This window comes from Lichenostomus cassidix, chromosome 7 (assembly GCF_008360975.1).
Source record: "Lichenostomus cassidix isolate B80296 chromosome 7, HeHo_3.0, whole genome shotgun sequence".
Taxonomy (NCBI): domain Eukaryota; kingdom Metazoa; phylum Chordata; class Aves; order Passeriformes; family Meliphagidae; genus Lichenostomus; species Lichenostomus cassidix.
Window position 1 is genome coordinate 2,662,381 of NC_139488.1, and position 21,819 is coordinate 2,684,199.

The following is a 21,819-nucleotide window of genomic DNA, read 5'->3' on the forward strand; positions in this document are numbered from 1 at the left end:
CAAGAGTTATTTAATTTTAGTACAGCAGCTTCCTGACGCCACTGGACTTTCTGCTTATGGCAGCAGATATAATAGTATCAGCTACTACATCCTCATGCTCAACGTGTGCGTGCAAGGATGCAAGGAGAGGTGAAATAAGATCAATTTGAGCTCACATTTCTCTCCCTCTTTTATTCCAGAGCTGTTAATTCATCAGCAGTGGATCTGGCTCCTGAGTGGGGAATGGGAGATCTCGGGTTGCTCTGCCACGGATTCTCAGGTGACTTCTAAATTTCATTTAATTCACTGGCCCCACAATCAGACTTCCCATCTTCCTTAATTAAAAGGTGAAATGATGGGAGAAGGACTCGCTGTTGATGTTTCTGGAAGACCCCAGTGCTGGGCTTTGCTCTCAGCCCGTGGCTCTGTTCATCAGTCATTGCATCAGGAAGCATTAATGGCCGGATGAGCCGAGGGGCGAGGCAGGATTGCAAAGTCAAGGGCGCTCTGCTCTGCCCTTGACAGCGTCCCTGCCTGTCTTTGTTTCCCCTCCAGCCTTTTGTGTGCTGCAGCACGACAATCACCAGCCACTGCCGGCTGCGATTGCAAGGATCCGGCGATTGCACGGGCACGGATGCGATTCCCCAAAATAGGCACTGCTGCAGGGATTCCATTCGCCCTCCCCTCTCCCTCTCTGGCTGATCCTCTGGGTTCCTTGTTCCTCTGGGCTCTCGTGATACAAACACTAATTTTTCTGGCGTTGCAAATGCCCAGAAGCAGGCAGGGATAGCCCTGATCCCAGCGGAGATGTTGAGGCACAGCTCTAACACATCAGCTGAGACATCCTTGATTTGTGGATAACTCCCTTCCCCTACAATGAGATTTATCCATGCCCCATTGCTTTTCAGCCAAGAGAATTATGTTCTTCATTAATTTAAAGTTTGAGCCCTCTAGGTTTAAAGAGATCCTTGTAGAAATACCAACTATTTTCCAACCCTTTGTTCCTCATTGTCATAATAAATCTTGCTCCTTTTCCATCAGGGAACAAATAAATAGGGGAGAGTCTCCCAAGAGCCAAAGCCTTATTGGGATCTTAAAGTCAAATCAAGTTTTCCACAAGGTAAGAGAAATATCACCAGCTTTTTCAGGGCATCCTGGGGATGGGGAGGTGAACTCCAGCCCACCCAGCCCTTTGGGTGTATACTCCCTCCAGTGTGGTCCAGCAAAGAGCTTCTGAGTCAATCAAAGCTGAAATGAAATGTAAAACTATTTGTAAATTGACTGCAGCAGGGTAATGGTGCCATTTGCCTTCTCTTCCTTTGGCTCCAAGCAATCCACCCACAGTGAAACCTGTTGGTGAAAAAAAACCAACAGGGGATACAGGAGGACTGACAGGAGTCTCCTTCGGGCTTTTACTTCCCTAATATAGATTGATTCATTGTTTCAGTTTTAATGCATTTCAGAGTGAGAAGCATTCCAAGTGAAGGCCTGTCAATCCAGGATCCTGCTATATAATTTAAATCCACAGGGCCTGCAGGTTTGGGGAACAAGCTGGGAAGACCTCAGGGCACTCTGGCGTTCCTTAAAGCCTATGGATTTAACAAGTGGGCAGACAGGGATGATGGACAGTGTCTGATTTTCTGTGCCTCATGTTTAAACCTACATTTGGCCTAAGGCTCAGCAACCCATGCTTTGGCTTAGCAAACTGCTTCAAGCTGGCCTCCCTCTTCAGTCCTTGAGCAAGTTCACTGCTTTCTCTTAAAATTAGGAGTGGCTTAAAGGCTGTGCTGATTAGCATGGACCCATGACTGCTGCGCAAAGTACAAACTAAAGGGACTGTCCTTCCAGCAAACCATGGCTCTGTTGGCCTCAGCAGCAAGGAATTAACATTACTCTCCTGAGGAAGGGGAAAAATCCTGCCCCAAATCAGGGCAAATTGCCTAGTTCTGAAATACTAACGTTCTGCGTTCTTAGAGTTCTGTCGCTGGGGGCTCTTGCTGTGTTTTCTCTTTCTGCTGGATAACAGCAGGAGAGTTCAGCACAGACAGAGCTCTGTAGGTATGACTTTGGCTGCCTGCCGCATTTCAATCCTGTTCTGCTACCTTGCAGCATCTTCTGGGCTCGGCATCTGCTTCCTGAGATGTGGGGGCTGCTGCGCGTTCCTAGGATCCGAGGGCATTTTAAAAGCTGTAACTCTGTAATTAGTAACCACAGAGCTGTGTAAGGGCCAAGGCTCCGCCGCCTGAGGCTCTAGCATCTCGGTGGGACTGAGCCTCCGGAAGCTGCCTTCTGGATTTCTGCTCCCGACACCGCCCCGGAGGGCAGGGGGAGCAGCGGGGCTGGGCTGCCGGGGAGGGCGGTCGGTCCCGGGGGCGGTGCCGGCCATCCCTCGCATTCCTCCGCCTTCCCTTCGTCGCGGACTGGGAGGCGCTGGGAGCTGCTGGTGCGGCGGCTGCCGGCGGTAAGCAGCGGGGTTGGCTGCGGGGAGAAGGCTCCTCTGAGCGCTTGGAAAGCATCGGGAGGATCCCTCCAGAAAGGGCTTTGGCAGCGCTGCCGTTCCGTGCTGGGAGCTCCAGCCCTGAGCTGCTTGAGCATCTCTGCCTGCATGAAGGCAGAGTAACGCTTGATCGCTCGGTGTGTTTGTGTATCGCTCGCTAAACTCGCCGCCCCTGCACCCTCTGCCCAGCTCGCTGGCCGCGGGCACGCTGGCGGGTGTCCTTGGCCGGGCACGGGGGCAGGGAGCCCTCAGAGCAGTGCTTGGGGTCTGTGCCGAGCCCCGGGAGCTGCCGAGACTCGGCCAGCGCCTGCTCGGGCAGCGACACGAACAGGATCCGGCCGGGAGCCTTCCGGGGCGGCGCGATAGCGGGGATGATACCGGAGGGAGCGGCAGCGCCGTGCCCGGGGAGCTTCCGTGCCTCCCGGGGCTGAGCTGCGGGAGAGCCGAAGGGCCCCGCTCGCCTCCCCGCGTGTGATGGGCCCAGTGCGATAAGAGACTTGGAGTGGCTTCTGGGCCGGAAGGGCCAAAAAACAGCTGATGGTTCCGAAAGCGCAGGGTGGAGTTGTGACTGTGTTGCTAATACTAATACATGGATTTCCGTAAAACCAAAAAAACCCTAACCCTGTGCTGCTGGTAGTTTTTCTGCTTCACTGCTCAGTCACCGCCAAATCCGCAGATATTCCAGCAATGGTTATTTATTTGAGAAAACACCCGGCTGGGTGGGGGAAGCAAAGGAATTAAACACTCTATGGAGCGTATAAAACCTGGAAAGTTTTTCCTCGTCGAACACCGCTGGTTGGCTTTTGTGATTAGCTTAGGGCTGTGGGAGGGATTCCTGGAGAGCAGGTTCATACTCCCTTGCTGGAGCCTCACGGGCAAAGTCCTCCCTGTGGCCCCGCCGGGAACTGGAGGCTTCAGTGCCTGCAGCCCAGGAGGCTAAGGCGGTGGCAGGAGTTTGGTCCCGTGTGACAACCCCAGCTTGCTGCCTCCTGCCAGGTACCACGTTAGCCAAGCATGGCCACCCAGATGTTCGAGGGCAGAGGGCATGCGGCTGTCTACCAGAAATACAGGTTTGCACCGGGCAAAGAGCTGCAGCAGACCATCCTCTCCTATCTGCAGGAAAAGGTGAGTGGGGTATGGCCAGGCTGGAGGAAAAGTCCAAGGAGTATTTAATTGTGGGTGGCAGTGTTTACCTTGCTGGGAGTGTCACCTTGGTTGGTGCCACAGGGAAAGATCAATCAGCAGGGCTCAAGGCAAGATGGGGGCACAGAAGAGGCTTTCCACAGGTTCTGCTGTGCCAAGGCTGTTCCTGAGTGGGTGCTGGGGGAAGGAATGGGTTAAAGCACAGGAATTGGGTGGCTGCCCACTGAGACACATCCACTTGTCCCCACAGAAGGCAATCCCTGCGGAGCTGGCGGTAGACATTGGCTGTGGATCTGGACAAGGCACCCACTTCCTTGGGGAGCACTTCAAGAAGGTGGTGGGGACAGACATAAGTGAAGCGCAGATCCAGGAGGCCAAGGAGACCCCCTGCTTGCCCAACATCTCCTACCTGTGAGTGTCAGGAGAGCACACTCAGCCAAAGGCAATTTGGGGTCCTCACATGGAGGTAGTGGTGTGTGAGTATGACTGTTGTAAGAGCCAGCTGGCACCAAAGGAAGCCCCACTTGATGGAATTCCTGGTGTGAACAGGCATTATCCTAGACTTCCAGTAGCCGTGGTCTTGCATCCCAAACCATTAAAAAATACCCGCTGCGTTCATCCTACTCTGTAACTCCCACACCACACATGACTTGCCCCTTGCAGGGTGTGCCCTGCAGAGGAGCTGCCATTCCAGGATGCCTCCGTGGATGTCCTGACTTCGTTCACAGCTGCCCACTGGTTTGACATCGAGAAGTTCATGAGGGAAGTGGAGCGGGTGGTGAAGCCGGGCGGCTGTGTGGCCATCAGCACCTACACCGTGGACATGAGCGTGCGCTACGGAGACTGCTCCGAAAAACTCACCAAAGTCTTCAGGGAGGTGAGCTGAGAAAACCTCAGGGCAGGGGGAAATGTGTAGCGCTTGGATGCAGAGAGGAAAGCAATGGGATTGACAGGGTGTGACTAGAGGAATCTTAAATGCAGGGATAGGGCTGAGATAGGATTTAGCCTCCCATGCAGTGCTGGTTGGATCATGAGGAGAGGGACATGAGGACTGATAGGGCAGACTCTGGTGGGGTGAGAAGGGTGCCAGAGCAGATTTGGGGGCTGATATTGTCCAAGAGACTTTTCCTGTTGCTCTGATCACAGTGAAAAGAATGGGAAGCAGAAACTTGGGAAGAAGTCCTTTTTTTAGTAATCATTCTGGACAAAGGGTGTTTTAACAGTTGGATAAAAGGAGACTTGCCACTATGAGTAAGAGTGGTGTAGTGAGGACAGGACCCTTATTTCTATAATAGGATCCTTGAATTCTTGACACTAAGCAAGATTTTGGTGTATTTTAATGCAACAAATCTTAAAAAAAAAAAGCCACACATTAACGTATCCGATGTAGGCCCAAAGTTAAGTGCCCACTGAGTGAAGTGGCAATTGAGAACTTCAAGTGATGTTGTGTTTGTTTTTAATTCACTGTCTTTACAGTCCTGGGATGTGTTTTTAAAGTACTCACATAATAGAGTAAAATATGTCTTGGAAGACTACAAAACGATCTTTGAGGCCTTGCCATTCCCAGACAAGAAGAGGTGAGCACAACCACCCTTGATGGTGTCAGATATTTTATTCACCACCATGTCAACCTGTTGTCTGTGTTCCTCTACCTTTGAGATTTAATTTGCTAAAGCTTCTTTCTTCCCTATGTCTCTTGTAGAATCACTGATATCTATGACCCAATTCCCATGACTGTTGAGGGTGTGGTTGGTTACATGGAGTCTACCTCCTCATATCAAAAGTTTAAGAAAGATGACCCCAAAGCTGCAACATCTCTCCTCCAAGAGACTGAAAAGAGGTGAGAGCTGCTTGGGAAAACAAGCAGGATGTGGAGGACCTGTCCTATATAGTGCATGCAGAGGGAGGTTGTGCAGACCCCCTTCAAAGCTACAAGTAAGTGTGCAGGAATGTGTTCCCTCCTTCTCCCCAGGAGTGGATACTTGTCAGGGGTTAAACAGCAGGTCCTTGAATTTTAAGTCTGTGTAGCTGAATTATGCACTTGCAATGATGTATCCATGAAACCTCTGACATGAGACTACCTTGGGTTTCTTTGCCTTGCTTTTAACTAGCAAAGGGCATGAAAAATATTGGTGGTCGCATCTTCACCCATCTGCTTCAGCCCCCAACAAGGGCCTGCTGGGAAGGGGAGGCATCCCTCCTGCTCATTTATTCACTGACCAGAGCAACCCCTGTGCAGCAGTTGGAAGCACTTGCCATTCCTTCCACCTCTGTGCTGTGGGTGGAAGAGACCTGTCTCTGGCTGTGGGTGTTGCCCCACATCAGGTGGGAGCTGTCTGGGCAGGGTGAGACCCTTCCTGTGCTTCTGCTTTCAGGATGCTGGAGACAATGGGAGTTTCTTCTCGTGAGACCCCAGTGGAGTTCTTGGTGAGGCACGTGTGTGTGCTGGGGTGCAAGGGACGCTGAGAGAGCAAACCCTTCTCCTGACCTGGTGCTACAATGAAGGAGATGGTGGGCTGTCTCCTAAAACCCTGCTCATAACTGATCTGACTCCTTGGTGCTGATTGATGCTGATTTCCGTGATTGAAATTTTGGTCTCCTGTGGAAAGCAGATGGGGTTTTATGCCCCTCAAGTTCCTGTCCACCTTGGTCCTGGAGTCTGCCCAGTGCTGCTCCCTCAGCACTGAAAGGTCCCATTTTGGACTGCTGGTGGTCAGATAATGTGGAGAAGAGAATCACAGTAACAGTTGAGAAACTCACTGCATTTCTTCACAATAATAATTAAAAATCAAGCTGAGAAAACGTTGCCTTGTGGTTCCTGTTTTACAAAGAGACTGCGGAGCACCCACTGGTGTGGCAGTAACTGTGCTACATTGACATTGAGTGTCCTGATGCCCTCGGTGCCCTTCTGCTCTGTGAGTAAGGTGGGTTTTGGGTCAGAAGGGCCATTGACCCCTTTCCCTGCCCTGGCTAAGCAAGGAGCTGTGTGCTGTCTTTGAATGCTGACCTGGAAAGGGGCTGCTCTCACCCACCATATGCCCACATCCCTGGTACCTGGCTGGCTGGTGCAGGTGTATCAGCACCTTACCTGCTCCACGATTGCTTTGGCCCTAGTGAGGCCCCTCAGCACAGCCCAGGAGCCTTTCTGGGATCACTGCCAAAGGGGAGCAGGTTTGTGGCCCTATCACCCACCCACACTGCAGATTAGAGGCTGTGTTTTGGGGAAGGGGAGACAAGAGGGCTCAAAGCTGGGCACACCCTGGCACAGGTCACCTCCTGTTTGCTTTCTGAATATTTCAAGTCCAGGCCTAGCCTCTGCAGGGATCCTTCCCTTTCCTGGAATTCCTGTCATTGACAAGAAAGCTTCCCTGACACCATGGGAAGGGCTGTGTGCTCGCTCTGTTCTGTGTGGGTGCATTATTAAGAAAGCCAAAGTGCCACCTCTGCTCCCTGCCCCAGGGAGTGCACCTGGAAGGGGCTGAGAGGGGCTGGAGGTACTTCTGCTGAGGTCCTGGGCTCTCCTGAGGGTCCTGACTGAGCTCCCCTCAGCTTGCCCAGGGTGGAGAGCAAAGGCTTTGCCCCCACTTGGTCCCGCAGGAGGGTGATGGGGTCTCGGGAGGACAGCTGTGGGGTGGGAAGCCCATCCTGAATGGGAAGCTGGTCCCTGTGTCCATGGCCATGTGCTGGAGCAGCAGTACTGGATCAGGCCCTGCTGTCACTGAGAGGCACGTGCAAGTTTGGTTTGGGCCAGCAGCAGCCATCAGGCCTCCCTTGCTGGGGGAGCATGAGGGGTCTCTCCTGCCTGCAGTGCCACTATCTGGCTGCCTGGGCCGGGGAAGCCCCAGCTGTGCTGGCAGAGCTTGTCCCTTCGAGATGCATCCCCACAGACATTCCAGGACAGGGAGGGGTCCCCGGGAGGTGACATCCTGTGTCCCTACAGTGCTGGGGAAGAAGTGTTTGGGTTTTCTTCTCACTTTAAGAGAAGTTTAAGTCTGCTGGCTAATTATGTGTGTAATTTTCAGCCCTTCCCTCCCTGCACACCATGAGGTAACAACAGAGATTGCATCACCACTGTGCACGGTGTTTCAGGAGTCCCATCCCGGTGGCTGCTGCAGCTCACTTGTGCTGGGAGGTGCTGAAAGGTTCTGGGGGATGGAGTGTGGCCAAGGGCACTTTGGTGACACTCAACTCCCAGGCTGGCAGGCACAGGTCTGGTGATGGCTGATGAGCAGAGCCCCCCTGATGTCCTTTTTGGACAACAGCTGGCTTTTGTGGGGCACACTTTGTGCTCTTTCTATATGCTTTACCCAGACTAGTCAGTTTAGCAGGAGTCACTTCCTCCCAGACTAGGCCACTGGGGTCAGGAGCCATCTGGTCTTGTCCTTACCCACTGCAGTGGATGGCTTGTGGCCATGGCTTTCCCACGCTGTGCCACGCAGAAACCGATGAGTCACCACAGAGCGATTGCCTCACCCAGTGCTGATGCCAGCCCTGTCCACAGTCAAGTTTCACTTTCGTTAGCACACCTGGAACTCCCACACCTGGAAATCCCACACCTGGGATTTCTTGCTCCAAGCAAGCTGGAGTGGCTGCAGCCTCTGGGCTGTGTGAATCCAAGGAAGGGGCTCCATCATTGCCATTGGTAGCTGGGACTGGAGCAGTTTTTGTGCAGACTTTTGTGGGTCCCCAGTGCCCTGTGGACTCTGTTGAGTGTGATGTCCCCAGCCTGTGCTGGTTTTGGGGGACACTGCTGCCCAAGCAGGAGCTGGCACTGGCACGGTTGGCAGGAGCTGTGGCAAATGCAGCCATGCTTTGCTGGCTGGGCTGGGCTGGGCTATGGTGCAGCATGACATCGCTGTGCAAGATGCATATCAAGGCCCAGGATGGCAAGACCCCATCCCATTAGGAAAAAGCCCTTGCTGCTCCTCAGCCAGGCAGCTGGGGGCTTGGCTATGGCTGGGGGTGGCACAAATGTCTGAGCAAGGCCCCCAGGAGAGATCCTCATCCCTCCATCCCAGCTGCAGTGCATGCTGGGGACTGTGCTCATGGGCCAGCTTCGCCCACAGCTTTTGCTTTTCTTTGGTGCCTCTGAATTTCCTTTTGTGTGAGTGAAGAGATGAGGTTTCGCTTTACTTCTCCAAACAGAAATGACACCTGGGACAGAAAAGCCACAGCGATGGGAAAGAGGAGCCAGAGCTGTCCCATGAGGATGTGATGCTGCTGTGTGACCCAACGGGTGACCTGAAAGTGTCTCGGCAGGGATTGGTGGCGTGGGACAGTGGTTCATGGGGGATCACCCTTCTCTCATTGGGGGCCACATTTATTTTCCATCTGATGGGATTTTCTGCTAAGGTGCCCTCTATTCCAGCTGAGCTGTGCCTGCTTGGATGACAGAACTGGAGTTTTTTATGCTGGTTTGAACTTATATTTCACAGCTATATTGATCATGAACTTTGTTGCATTGAATAAAAATTATTCTTCTAAATCCATGGGCTTCTTTAATGGGACAGAAAGGAAAGGCAGAGCCATTATCCTGTTCATCAAGAGGACAGACAAGGGACACCAGCCCGCACGAGGCCTCAGGCTTTTAATTACTGCCCTCACCTAACCTGCTGCTGGCACAGGAGGCTGGGTGGCAGCCTGGTCCAGTGGCCACATCCATGACTGGAAAACCTGTGCCCACCACACTCTGAGGCTTTAGCACCATGTTTTACTGTCCTGGCTCTTCTCTAAGCTGTGTCTGCCTCCAGTTTGGACAAAGTGCAAAGAGCCGCTGTCCATCCATACTGCCCCCTCCTATTTTTCATCTCCACCATGGTTTTCCAAGAAAGACCTGAGTCCTCTGGGATGCTGCTGGAGCAGGGGGCGGGCTGATGAAGGGCTGGATGGACCCTGCGAGTCAACAGCTGGTCCTGCTTGACCTCTTCATTAGCAATCTGGATGATGAGGCACAGGGGACCCTCGCTGTACCGAGTTCAGTGGTGACACCAAACTGGGAGCAGGGGATAACCCAGCAGGGGATCATGCTGCTGTCCACAGGGACCTCAACAAGCTGGAGAAATGGACTGATGGGAACCTCCTGAAGCTCAACAGCCCCGTGCACCAGGACACGCTGGGGCTGCCCAGAGAGAAACAAGCATGACAGAAAAGGAGCTGGGGGTTCTGGTGGGCATCAGGTTGGATATGAGCCAGGAAAGTGTCCTTGTGGGAAAGAAGGTGAATGGTATCCAGGGCTGCACTGGGAGAAGTGTTTCCAGAAGGCTGAGGAAGGTGATTCCTCCCCTCCCCTCAGTGCTGGGTCCAGTTTTGGGCTCCTCAGCGGGAGAGAGACATGGCAGGGACTGGAGGGAGTCCAATCAAAGTCATGAAGATGATGGACAGGAACATCTCTCCTATGAGGAAAAGCTGAGAGAGGAGGCTCAGGGGCTCTTGGTGGTGCCTACTGACAGCACAGCACAAGCTGAACCATGGAAAGTCCATCTGAACACAAGAAAAACAGAGAGGATATGAAGTGTCCATCCCATCCTTGGAGATGCTCAAAACTGGACACAGTCCTGGGCAACTCATGCCAGCTGATCCTGCCAGAGCAAGGGCTGGATTGGAATGATGTCGAGAGGTCCCAGCCCATCTCCACGACCACATCCATGCCACTCTGCTCACCCACAGATGTACCTTTAGACATGCTTGTGCAAGAACTTTTCTCCTCTTCTTGGACTCCTTGAAATCAGCACTTTAGTTCCAAATATGAACATTAAAAATTGGGTCCTCCTGGAGTGTTCTGTGGCCACCACAGAAGGCTGTGCAAAGTGCATTTATGCCTGTAACTTTCTACTGTCTTTGCTTCTTAGATCCAGGTATTTTTTTATATTTAATGCTTGATGAACACATGAGACTAAAAACACAGCAGCGACCACAGGAGATACCCTTGAGGGAAGGACAGTTTGCTGAAGAGGTGCCATTCCAGCTGTCAGCAGAGGGATGTCAGTTCACCCTATTTGTGTCTCTAGGCTAAACAGGGAGGAAAACCCCAGCCAGCTCCAGTGGCTTGTAAGGTGGCAGCCCTGCTCATCTACAGCAGCCTCCCTCCACAACTGTGTGTCCTACCTGGAAAATTTTAGGTGGAAGTGCTTCTGCTTTCACCTTTTTCCCTGCTTTGGAGGTGAGCCTGATCCCTTAGGATAACACAGACATAAAGATTTTATGCCTGCAGCCTGGACTGTGCAGTGCCCAGTCCTGGCTGCTGCTTATTCCCCCCTCTCCAACTGTACCCCCTGAACCTGCTGTCCCCAGGAATCTCCTGCAGCTTTCAGCGAGGCTGGGTCATGCCAGTGTCCCCCCACTTGCCAGCATCCTTGTGCCACTCAGCCTGGCAGCAGTGTCCCCAGCCCAGCCTCCTCGGAGGGTGTGTGCTGGAGGCAGTCCGAGCATCCCAGGCTGAGGCGGAGCAAGCAGCAGGGCTGAAGGCGGCAGGGCAGGTAACGGAGGAGGGATTCCCTCCACCACTTTCATTTTCTTGTTTCCAGTCTGCCTAGAGCGCTGGATTTTCCTACGAATATGAAAGTGCCAGGCAGGAATAAAAGGCTGGAGATGGAGCAGCATCTCAGTGAGCAAGGTGAAGCAGCTCCCTGGAACAGCCACCAGCCTAGCAGCTCCACACCTGAACGACCCACCTGCGGAACCTGTCAAGCATCTCTGCATCCGAAAGTTGGTGAATCCTGCCCAGAGACCTCCGGTTCATCCTCTCTGGTATCTTGCATCGCAGCATCCTCACTCCATCGTAATCCATCGCTGACCATCAGGCTCTTGTTGCCAAAATGTTGTGCCTCAGCCTCACCCCACTGCTCGTGCTGGTGCTGGGGGTCAGCCTGGGGGCTGCCTTTCCCCATGACGCCCTGAGCAAGGGCTGCAGGCTGTTCAAGTACCGGAAGATTGAACGCAAGGAGCAGAATGCTGTGAAAGAGATGATGACAGAGTTTGTGAGTACTGCTGGCAACAGGGGGCTGTGGGCTAGCAGGGGGCAAGGCAGAGGGGATGCTGAATTTGAGACCTGAGTGACAAAGTGCATGTTTTCTGCAGCAGTTTGGGGATGAGGAGGATGTTTTGCAAGAGTGTTTGGAGACATGAAGGGCGTGGGACCAAATTTCGTCCTGGTTTCAAACTCCTCAAGGCTGGCCAGGGTTGTACAACATCACCAGAAGTCACGATGAGAGTTTTTCAGTTTCTCTCTTGGTTTATACCTGCAGGTGAACAACCACAAATGCGACACCAGTCTCCTCCATAGGAAATGGGAAATAGTAGACCTGCCGGTAAGAGCGAGGTGATGCTGTGAAAATGGCACATCTCTCCTGTCAGCCGGTCCCACCCGCACCCCCAGGCAGGTCTTCGAGACCGCCATCCTCCAGCCCTGCTGCTTCGGGTCTCTAACCAGGACATTCCCACCCACAGATGTCCGACCGAGTGGTGCTGGTGGCGGCCGAGCTCAACCTCACCACCGCCATGCTGCAGCTCCCCGCTGAGCCCAGCTTCGCCGAGGTGTCCCGGCGGCCCCTGGAATTCTTCATCCAAGCCCGGGAGGATGTGCGGGGCTGTGTGAGTGCCTCCCCCAAACCCCTGGCTGGGGCCAGCTCAGCGGTCCCGGTGCTGCCAGCGGCGCTGCGGGGCTCCTCCTTACCCAGCCGCTCTGCTTGCAGGTGGATCCTTCGCATCAGCCCTCGGGGAAACTGAGGCGCTGGCTGCACAAGCTGCAGGTGGCCATGCAAACAGTAAGTCAGGCCGGCGCGCTGAGGGCTTTTGGGGTGTCAGCGGCCGCACGGCTGCGCGGGGTCTGCTGCACCCCACCTCAGTGCTGAGCCAGCCCTTCTCCCCGCCGCAGGAGAGCCCCGAGAGCACGGCGTGCCTGAGAGCCTCCACCATCTACAACATCCTGCAAGTGCTCAACAACCTGCGCTGCGCTGCCCTCCAGGACAAGTGCTGAAGTGCCTTTAGCCCCAGCCCGAGGGACGCCCCGAGGCCCGGGAAAAACCACTGCCTTGCGCTGTGCTGCTTATTTAACCCTTTTTCTCATTCATGCGAGCTCAGGATTTTTATTTTTATTATTTTTATTTTTATAACAGTCTTTTAAATTATTGGGAGAAGGCAGAGTAATGCCGTTCCTGAAAGAACATGAATATGTGTATTTACAGGATACCTTTTTCTGTTCATCAAAATGTTTTTAAAGAAATCTATTTTTTTACCTGCTATTTATTAAAGAGTGTATTATGCATATTTGCCTGTATAAATTAATTTCTTACGTGCTATTTAATATGAAAACTAAAAGTATTAAAGCTATCATAAGCACAGAAGCTGCTATGAGGTGCTTTTACTGTGCTTTGCTGTAATACCACAGCACAGGTATCGCCTGCCCATTCTTGCAATATGTTGTCCGAAAGGAACCTCATTGCATTTAACTCTGGGCACGGAGAGAGGAAAATGTTGGGGATGTTGGGCTCTTCGGAGAGCTTTTATAGATTCTGTGGCTTGGCCATGCCCCCAGTGCTCCCCGTGCGCTGCCGTGTATTGTCAGGAGCAGCGCCCGAGGCAATGAAAACCAGCAAGAGGGAAACGCCCTCGGGGCAACACTTCTGCGGGCAGGGAAAGCCCCGGAGGCGTGTCTGGAATTGCCCATGGACTCCGCGGTTGGGTTACAACTCGGCACAGCTCATTCTCGCAAAAAAGCCCAGCCTGCAGGAGCGCCTCGGCTCTGTGACACCGAGCTGCCGGGAACAGGCAGATGCCATCAGTGCCTGCCTCGGGATCCCACCTGCTGGCCCTGCTTCCCATCCCACCCCTCGCTTTTGAAGGCTTGCAAGAAATCCCTCTCTCTGGAACCTACCTATAGCCAACATACGCGGGAGGGGGTTGTTTTAAAAACATTTCTGTCCAAAGCTGCTCTGCTGTGTTAACCAAGCAATGCGTGGATCTGGAGAGAAAAGCCTAAGGAGGGAAGAAAGCCTCTAAGCAGCAGTTCTGGGCTGGTTTAACTAGATTAGACTGAGCTAAATTCCGGTTTCTTTTTGGGGAAGAGGTAGTGGTATCATTGCAGTGAATGTTTAGGATGCAGTGAGTATTTCAGTAGCTGTCTGCCAAACTTTCCTCGTGTCCAAATGGAAGAACTTAAATTAATGCATCTATTTGACATATGGGAGGGCTGATGCAACATAACTGTGAAGATTTCTGAAGTTTTTGGTCAGTCTAGTTATGACACCCAACTATTTCACTCTCCATTACTAAATGCACTCTTACGATCATTTTTTACACACAGTCCATATGCTGGACTTGTACTTCTACATGATTTGCTATTTATTTCATCTGATTGACTATTGCTTCCATCCAGTTCACTAGTCTTCCACTAATCTGCTGCTGGAATGTACTACAAACAGCTGATTAATTTAAGCAGGCACCAGGGCATACTCTGCAGCAAGCAAGCCTGGTTAAATTCTGCTCCTGAAATCACCCTGACAATTGTTTTTTCCCCCTCTTTGCATGTTGCAATTTGCCATAGACTCAGTGTAATTTATACTGCAGCTGGATCACCGCCATTTACGCAGCACTGTGAGGGAACAGTAAAACAAATGGAATTCATTGGAAATGGCTGGCTAGGAAGATGGTGGGTTCACCATCCCTGGAGGTGTTTAAGGTGGTTGACATGGTGGGGATCAGTCAAAGGTTGGACTCGGTGATCTCAGACATCTTTTCTAACCTTAATGATTCGTAATTCCGTTTACAAAAGGTCAGAAAATTCCGCCTGGGCACAGATAACTCAGACCCACGGCACCCGCTCCCCTCAGGCGCTGAGGGAGCGCCCCAACATGGCGGCGCCTGAGGCGCCCTCACAGCAGCCCCAACATGGCGCCGCCCTCCCGGCGGCTCACGGCCTCCCGCCGCCCCGCCAAACTCTCGCGAGAGCCCGGCGGGGGCACCTCCCGGCCCCACCTGGCCTCTCGCGAGATCTGCGTCGAGAGGGGAGGAGGAGGAGGAGGCAGAGGAGGAAGGAGGAGGAGAAGGAGGAAGGAGGAGCCGCCACCGCCGCTCCCCCGGGCCGGCGCCGGGGATGGTGTTGGCCGCGGCTGCCGGGCCGTGACGCCGCGCTCAGGTACGTGCGGGCTGTGCCCCCTCCCTCAGCCCGCGGCTCGGGCCTGGCCGCTCCCGGTGCCCCCTGAGCTGCGGCCCGCCAGGCCTCATCCCGCTGCGCTGCCCCGGCACGGCCCTGCCCAGCTCCCCAGCACCCTGCACTGCCCCGGCACGGCCCGGCTCAGCTCCCCAGCGCCCTGCACTGCCCCGGCACGGCCCAGCTCCCCAGCACCCTGCGCTGCCCCAGCCCAGCTCCCCAGCGCCCTGCGCTGCCCCGGCACGGCCCTGCTCAGCTCCCCATCCCGCTGCGCTGCCCCTGCCCAGCTCCCCAGCACCCTGCGCTGCCCCGGCCCGGCCCAGGGGCTTCCCCGGCCCGCTCTCTGCCCTCCCGGGGCAGCTGGGGAATTCCCGGCATGTCTCTCCCTTCCCTAGATATAAGCACAGCACTTCTCCCTTCCTCCCCGGTATGGCTTCACCTGATTTGTGAGTGCTTGCTTGCCGTGCTCCGTTAGAATTTGGGATATAGCCGAAGCCAATAATTTCATTTCCTGACTGGTCACGCTTCTCTTGGGTTTCCTGTTTTCTAGGACAAGCTGGAAAGGTATTTAGGCATTTAATGTCTGTCGAAGTTGAATATATTTGGAATTAGCACTTAAAAGGTGGGGGTTTTTTGAGGGGAGAGCTGGTCTACAGTTTACAGATTTTTTTTCTATTTTTTTTTTTCTTTATGGCTTCATTCATTACTTTTCAGATCCCTATTCCCACCTTTTTTTTTTTTTTTCTTTTTAAGCAGCTGTTGTTTTTTCATTCTCCAGGGAAAACTCGACTGTTTTGTTCTGCTTATTCTTTCTTTCTCTGGGATGAAACCTACAGCACGTTTCAGTTGAGCCAGCTGGATTTTACATTTACCCCGAACTTTACTTTTGTTTTTAAACCAAATCTTGAAGCTGATACACACAAACTTGTCAGCTTCAGGGAGCTTGACCTGCTTGTAGATCTCACCAGAGTTTCCTACTGTCAGGGTCTGTTGTGAAAGACACGTTTTCCTTTATTTTAAACCTTGTTACTCACTTTTCTGTTATGTTCTTCTCAGCCTCGAGGTAAAAAAAAGCCTGGCATTTTGCCTTTTTTCCCTGCATTGTTTGGTTTGATTAATCCATATGATTTTCAGAATAAGCATTTCTCCGATAATATTGGTGGTGGTGGTGGTGGGGCCTGAGGAGTTTGGATCTTGTCAGCATTGTGTTGATTTTAGCCAAAATGTTGGAGGAGGAGTTGCCTTCAGCTAGGAGTAGTGTCCAAACGTTTTAAGCTGTGACAGACTGGATGTTTTGGCTTCATGGCTTTGGCATTCTGACCCCCTTTTAGTGTAATTAATCTATCGGTGCAGTTATCTTCTGGAGTGGATGGCTGGCACAGCAAGAGTATCTCTTCATTTCAGTTGTTCAGTCTCTGTAAGGTTTTTGCCCTGTGAGGAGCTGCTGTTGTGCAGCTGTGGAGATAATTGCACTATTTGCAGCTTCAGCCCCTTTCCTGTGCCCTGAGCTGTCTCAAAGCTCACTTGCTAGTGTTAGAGAGTTGTTCCAGTAATCCCTTTTCCCCTTTCTTCTTTTTCCAGTAATCCCTTTCTCCTTTTTATTTTTTTTTAACTTTTGGCCAGCCAAAAGGCAGCTCTGCATGTTGTCTTGTGAGGTGTGGAGGAGACTAGGGGGCTGACAGGGTATCTTCACAGCAGCTCTGTCGAAGGAGCAGTGTCAGGCAGTGAAAGTGGGTTGTAAGCACTGATGTGAGCCTGACCTTTCTGCAGAAAACTGAATTTCCTCTTGGCCTGATGCACTGCAGCTCCCTCAGCGTTCTCAGCTCAAGCAAGCACATTCCTCAGGTGCCATAGGCCATCCTCACCTTTAATCACCGTGCTGTTCCCGCATGCAGCTGTTCTGTGTTGATGATGGTCGTTCACTCCTTATTCAGCAGCTGTGCCTTGTTTTCCTCCTCCCCCCTCAGCTGTGGCTCGGTTTTGGTGACTGTCCGTGCTGTCCCGTTGTGTTGCAGGTGGGCAGCAGCAGTAATGCTAACTCTGGCAAGCAAGCTGAAGCGGGATGATGGTGTCAGAGGCCCCCGTGCCTCCAACCCAGCGTCTGACTCCACTCGGAGGGTGTCTGTCCGCGACAAATTACTTGTTAAAGGTGAAAGAATACAGTGAAATATTTGGGGATTTTCGGGTGTATTGCCAGTAAACAGCACTAGAAAGTTGCATAGAAGTTGCATAGAAATTCTCACAAGTGTTTTTAAGATGGCTCGTGACTTCCCTTGGGATTACTGGTGTAGTGTATATATTGACATACATCTCATCTCCAGCAGCTTGTTTCCTGCAGAACACTTGTTTTTATTGAATAATGAAAATGAAAATCAAAGTAAGTGTCCTCCTTACTCTGCTGAAAGTTAGTCCATCATTGATCAAAACGTGATGAAAAATTGCCACATAAGTGTCACTGAATGTGCAGGAGGAGAATATCAACACTAGTATAATTGCCTTGAGAGGAAGGTGGGTTTTGAGCAAAGAATAACTGCCTGTCACAGTAAAAAACATCCAAAAAGTAACAGCAGTGTGTTGGTCTTTAGTGGCACAGGTCAGAGGCAGCAAATATAAAAAAGCTTGGAGAACAATGCAAAGAGATTTTTGTAGGCTTGGAGTCACTAGAAGTTGAGTATGAAGTTGTGAATAATAATCCAGTGATTGCATTGCAGTGTGGTGTGTTTTAGGAAGGCTGCTGTAGGTTTTTACCAGCTGGTGGAAAAAAAGGCCCAAACCTACTTTGTGACAGTTGTGCATAAATGGGGTAGTTCATGAGACAATAATTTAACTATTTTATAGTTAAATCAGGGACAGCTTTTTTTTTCTTTTTTTTTTTTTTGTAGCATAGATGACATATTTAAAAATGCATGGCTGCTGACACCTTGCAGTTACTATGGACTTAAACTTAGCTTCACTCCCTCTGCTAAGAGCTGAGTGTTAGTGGCAAGGAATGTTGTTCAGGTTGATGTTTCTGCTGAAAATGATCAGCAGCAAATGTACTGCTGTTGTACAGCTGCCACTGGTGGGATTCATGCCAGTCAAAGGAAATTCACATTTCCTGGTCTTACTTCAGAATTATTTTAGACCAACACAGGTGGATTTGCCTGGCTGATACTACCTAACTAGCGTTGCATATGGGTTTTTTTTCTTCCAATTAGGATGAATTCTGTGGTGTATTTAGGAAGGCTGCATTAGGTTTTTACTAGCTGGTGGGAAAAAAGCCCCAAACCTTGCTGGAGCAAGGTGTCACTGCAAATGCTGCTGCCTCAGTGCACTGGGAAGTGCCTCAGTTAGACTGTAGGAATGCTATATCCACGATTTTCTCTCTCTGCTGTTTTAAGGACAGGGAATTTTTATATGCTTTAAGTCATAATTGTCATAATTCTTACGCTTCCAGTTTGGAAATCCTCATTTAACTCCAGTTCTGAGGGGGGAAGATTCAGGCAGGAGAAATAAGTGCTTTAACCAGGCTAAGCTACAAAGCCAAATTACTCAATATATATAATCTGAGATTTTCCCTAACTGACAGGTACAGACTTGGGGGTAAGATAGTGTCAAATAAATACATTTCATGTGAGGTGTGAGAGAAATTTTACTCTACCCTTACAGCAATTGTATTTTTCGAAACTGTACCCAAGTCTGCAGGGGAGGAAGACAATGTTGGCTATAGAAAATTAGTATTGACATTGTAATTGTAATTGCTGTGGCTATGTTAGCAAACCAGCACAGACTAAGTATTGAACAAGTCCTAGACTGACAAATGTTAAAAGCAGGTCAGTGCTCACATGCCTCTGACAAACACTGAGTGCTGGATCTTGATCTGACTGTGCATGGAAGTTGTATCCCTGCTGTGAAATGAGTAGTTTAGGTCACTTAAAGGGTCACCATCAAAGGTGTTGGTGAAAAAGTGCTTTAATATAAATTTGCAAAAGCACAGCAAATGTTGGTGGCAAGGTTTATGCTACTGCTTACTGCATAAATATTACATATAAAGGGAAATCAAATTAGAATCAATTTAGAGTGCAGAGGCTGGAATGAAAAGAGGAAAGGGCAAAAGGTAAAGGAGACCCTTAGCTGAGTTGGGGGTTCAGAGTGAACCCCTTTCCTTTCTGAGCTCCTCCGGCAGGAGTCTTAGTGCAGCTGGATCCAGTCTTAGGCTTGGACTCAGTGAACAGTTAGGTCTAAAAGATTTTGCAGAACATAATCACAAAAGTACTTAAATGGTACATTAATCAGCTATAAACTTAATATAGATTCAAGATAATAACATGTATATTCTTTTATAGGGTGTTCAAGTCAATGCACACACATACAAATAGTTATATATGTAGATAAATGTGCAAAGGTAACACACACATGTATGGATATGTATGTGTACATGGGAATACATATGAAAAAATTCCCCCCAGAATCAATGAAATATTCCTGTTAAATGCCTTTTTGGAGATTACTGGAATTTTCTGAAATTCAAGTGAGGACGGTACCATCTCACTCAGGGTATAATTCTAAAGCTATCAGGGAATGACTGATTATTCCTACTCCCATCTGCCACCTTGTCTAGGCAGCAGGAGTTCCTGGTACAGTGAGTGCTGCTTCCACCTTAGCCTTGCAAGAGATCCTGCTACAGTTCAGGAATGCTTCAGCACCGAGCTCTTGGGCAAGGGCCAGGGCCTGATAGGAATTCCTGACATTGTAGAGCAGCCAGAGGCTGAGGGGAGGATGCACCACTACAGGCATGATGCTCTCCCAAAACAGCTGTAGGAGCAGCTGTCAGTCTGCTTAGAATGGTATCTGGGTGAAATGGGAACTGACAGGAGAAGCAAATCATTCCAGTGTAACTGCTGAAAGTGAGAGGGAAATCTAGTGGGAAAGACTTGTTGGGGATGTTTTGTTTCAAGCTGCTCAAGCTGTACATAGACCATTTGCGTACAAAAGTTTGTAGAACTTGCTCCAACACTTTAAGGTAGCTCAGCTGCAGCAGCATCTATGGTGATGTGAGACTGAGTGAAGGTGAACTGATACTGGCAGTGCTCCTAGGTCACATAAAGATCTGCAGGAATGAGTTTGAGTGGGAGTGCAGAGCTGCCTGCTAAAGGTGTGCACATGGCAGTGATGTTGCTGCAGCTGGAACACCAGTGCCTTTTATTGCTTGATGGTGTGGAGCTGTAATAGCCCAGCTGAACTTCAGGCTGTTGTATTGCATCCCAAAGTTAGTAGGAGCCTGGCAGAATAGTTGTAAGTAGAAGTTGTTACTGGTGTGTGTTTAGGCTGGAGTTACCAAACACAACAATGGCAGAGTGCATGAAATGCTCCATCAGGTCGGTCTCCTGACAATAAATTAAAAATTAGCCTGTCCTACATAAGAGAAATCCTGGCTGTCAGCAAGGGAGGAGGAGGAGATGAGAAAAGGCCCAGAGTGTTCTGTCACTGGTGAAGCACCACTGTCCTGTTCCTGATCCCCAGTCAGTTGGGGATAGTCTAATAAATCCTGCAGACGGATGTCTGCCAGCTTTGCTCAGGGTATTGTCCAGACACAGGTGGTGTCTGGTTTTCCTCTGGAGGGAAATTGAAGACAGCCTTGTTTGTGTAGATAGACAGTCCACTCCAGGAGGGCAGCAGAGGATCTCTGAAGGATGTGTTGTCACACTGATAACCCTGCAGTCCTCAGGGGTGGTGTGTGCTCTGCCTGGTCAGTAGATCAATGCTGTTTTGATTAAGGTGATGACCATGACCCCAGCTACTGATAAGTGTAGATCATGCTTACAAACTTTCAAAAACTTGGCATGGACCAACTGCTTGCTGCCTGAAAGTAGGAAAAATAGGTAATAATTTATGTACAATAGCTATTTGCACTGTGGGTGTGAATAAACATCGCAGTTGATGTTTCGAATAGTGGTGCCAGGAACTGACCTTGGCTTTATTGATGGGTGCAAAAGCTGCTTTTAAAATACTGGTGCCCTTTGTTAGTTTTTCTAAGTTACTCCTTTGATTGCTGATGTTGCATATTCAGGTATCAGTCATGGGTCAGGACACTTGAGTTATTTTGTGGACATACTATGAATGGAAATACCCCTAAAGTTTTATGGTGGGAAGTAATTTGAGTCATTTGGATATTCTCTTCCAGCTGTAGAGAGGGTCTAGTAAAGCACAGCTTTGTTAAAAGTTCAGTGTGACTTACTTGTGCATCCCTGTTTCACTGGATTTCCATCTAGACTCAGTTGGACAGGAAGGCCCTAATTCTGTAGGCCTAGTGCCCAAATTAAAATAGAGCAAGCAGTACAATTGCTTTAGCAGCTTTCATTTTGTTCTGTGCTGCAGAGGCAATTTTTAATGTTCTGTTCATCTCTGAGGGGAACTTCATTAAGCTGGGAGCAGAGACCGCATGACTGCTCCTCCAGGATGCTGAGCATGCAGTGCTGAACTTGAAAGGCAAATCCTTTCTGAAATTTGAAAAGGGCTGAGGACAAGCCAAAGTGGTGTTTAAGATTAATGTTGTGTAATGAAGGTGACTGCTGAGTTGAATACAAGATAGAGAGCAAGTCAGAATGCCAGCAGTAGCTCATGGATCTCAAAGGTTTTCCCCTAAACTGCATTTTTTGCAGTGTGCCTAAAGTTCATCATTCAGTTTTGTATTGCCACTACTGCTTAGTTTGATTGTGGCTGCTTGAAATAACTTATTATATGTGAAAATGAGCTAACAAGGTTTATTCCTCGGTTGTCTTCAACATCTGTGGCTTTTACAACCATATTTATGTAACCAGAAAATATTTTATGTGTGCTTCTATATAAACCTGAGAGAATGGAAGTGGGAAACTGATGATGAAGGCAAGGTGAATGTCCATTGTAACTAAGAATGAGGGAATCCATTTATTTGCTTCGTGCTTTCAAAACCAGTAATATCCCTCCTCACAATAACAGGTGAGGAAAGTTGAGAGGGGAGAAAATACCTTTTTTCTAATACAGGTCTGTACAGTTCAGAAGAGCTAAGCAGGGAATGCTATAAAGATGAGTGGAT

The 21,819-nt window shown here is 50.2% G+C and overlaps 3 protein-coding genes across 6 annotated transcripts in view; all 3 read left to right on the plus strand.

Annotated features, from left to right (window-relative positions):
• The first annotated feature begins 2,323 nt into the window (after positions 1-2,323).
• On the plus strand, positions 2,324-6,421 carry LOC146434310 (putative methyltransferase DDB_G0268948). Of its 2 annotated transcripts, none has more exons than XM_085065738.1 (7): positions 2,324-2,440; positions 3,473-3,601; positions 3,870-4,030; positions 4,283-4,496; positions 5,096-5,196; positions 5,322-5,459; positions 5,995-6,421. In XM_085065738.1, the coding sequence occupies exons 2-7, from the start codon at positions 3,491-3,493 to the stop codon at positions 6,083-6,085; spliced, it is 816 nt and encodes a 271-aa protein (XP_084921864.1). In that variant the 5' UTR covers positions 2,324-2,440; positions 3,473-3,490; the 3' UTR covers positions 6,086-6,421. The 2 variants fall into 2 exon arrangements, with proteins under 2 accessions (XP_084921864.1, XP_084921865.1); XM_085065739.1 differs by lacking the exon at positions 2,324-2,440 and adding an exon at positions 2,453-2,613.
• A 3,635-nt stretch (positions 6,422-10,056) lies between these two features.
• On the plus strand, positions 10,057-12,864 carry LOC146434311 (interferon lambda-3-like). Its single transcript, XM_085065627.1, has 5 exons — positions 10,057-11,595; positions 11,830-11,925; positions 12,065-12,208; positions 12,310-12,381; positions 12,492-12,864. Exons 1-5 carry the CDS (start codon positions 11,434-11,436, stop codon positions 12,591-12,593), a joined length of 576 nt encoding a protein of 191 aa, XP_084921753.1. The 5' UTR covers positions 10,057-11,433; the 3' UTR covers positions 12,594-12,864.
• Positions 12,865-14,609: 1,745 nt separating this feature from the next.
• Positions 14,610-21,819, plus strand: part of UBE2F (ubiquitin conjugating enzyme E2 F (putative)) — a 53,023-nt gene continuing 45,813 nt past the window's right edge. For 2 of the 3 annotated variants that reach the window (XM_085065736.1, XM_085065737.1), the window contains exons 1-2: positions 14,610-14,750; positions 16,781-16,914. In XM_085065736.1, the coding sequence (XP_084921862.1) occupies positions 16,797-16,914 (118 nt within the window). In that variant the 5' untranslated portion in view covers positions 14,610-14,750; positions 16,781-16,796. The remainder of the gene's footprint in view (positions 14,751-16,780; positions 16,915-21,819) is intronic. The other variant, XM_085065734.1, reaches the window with a different exon arrangement.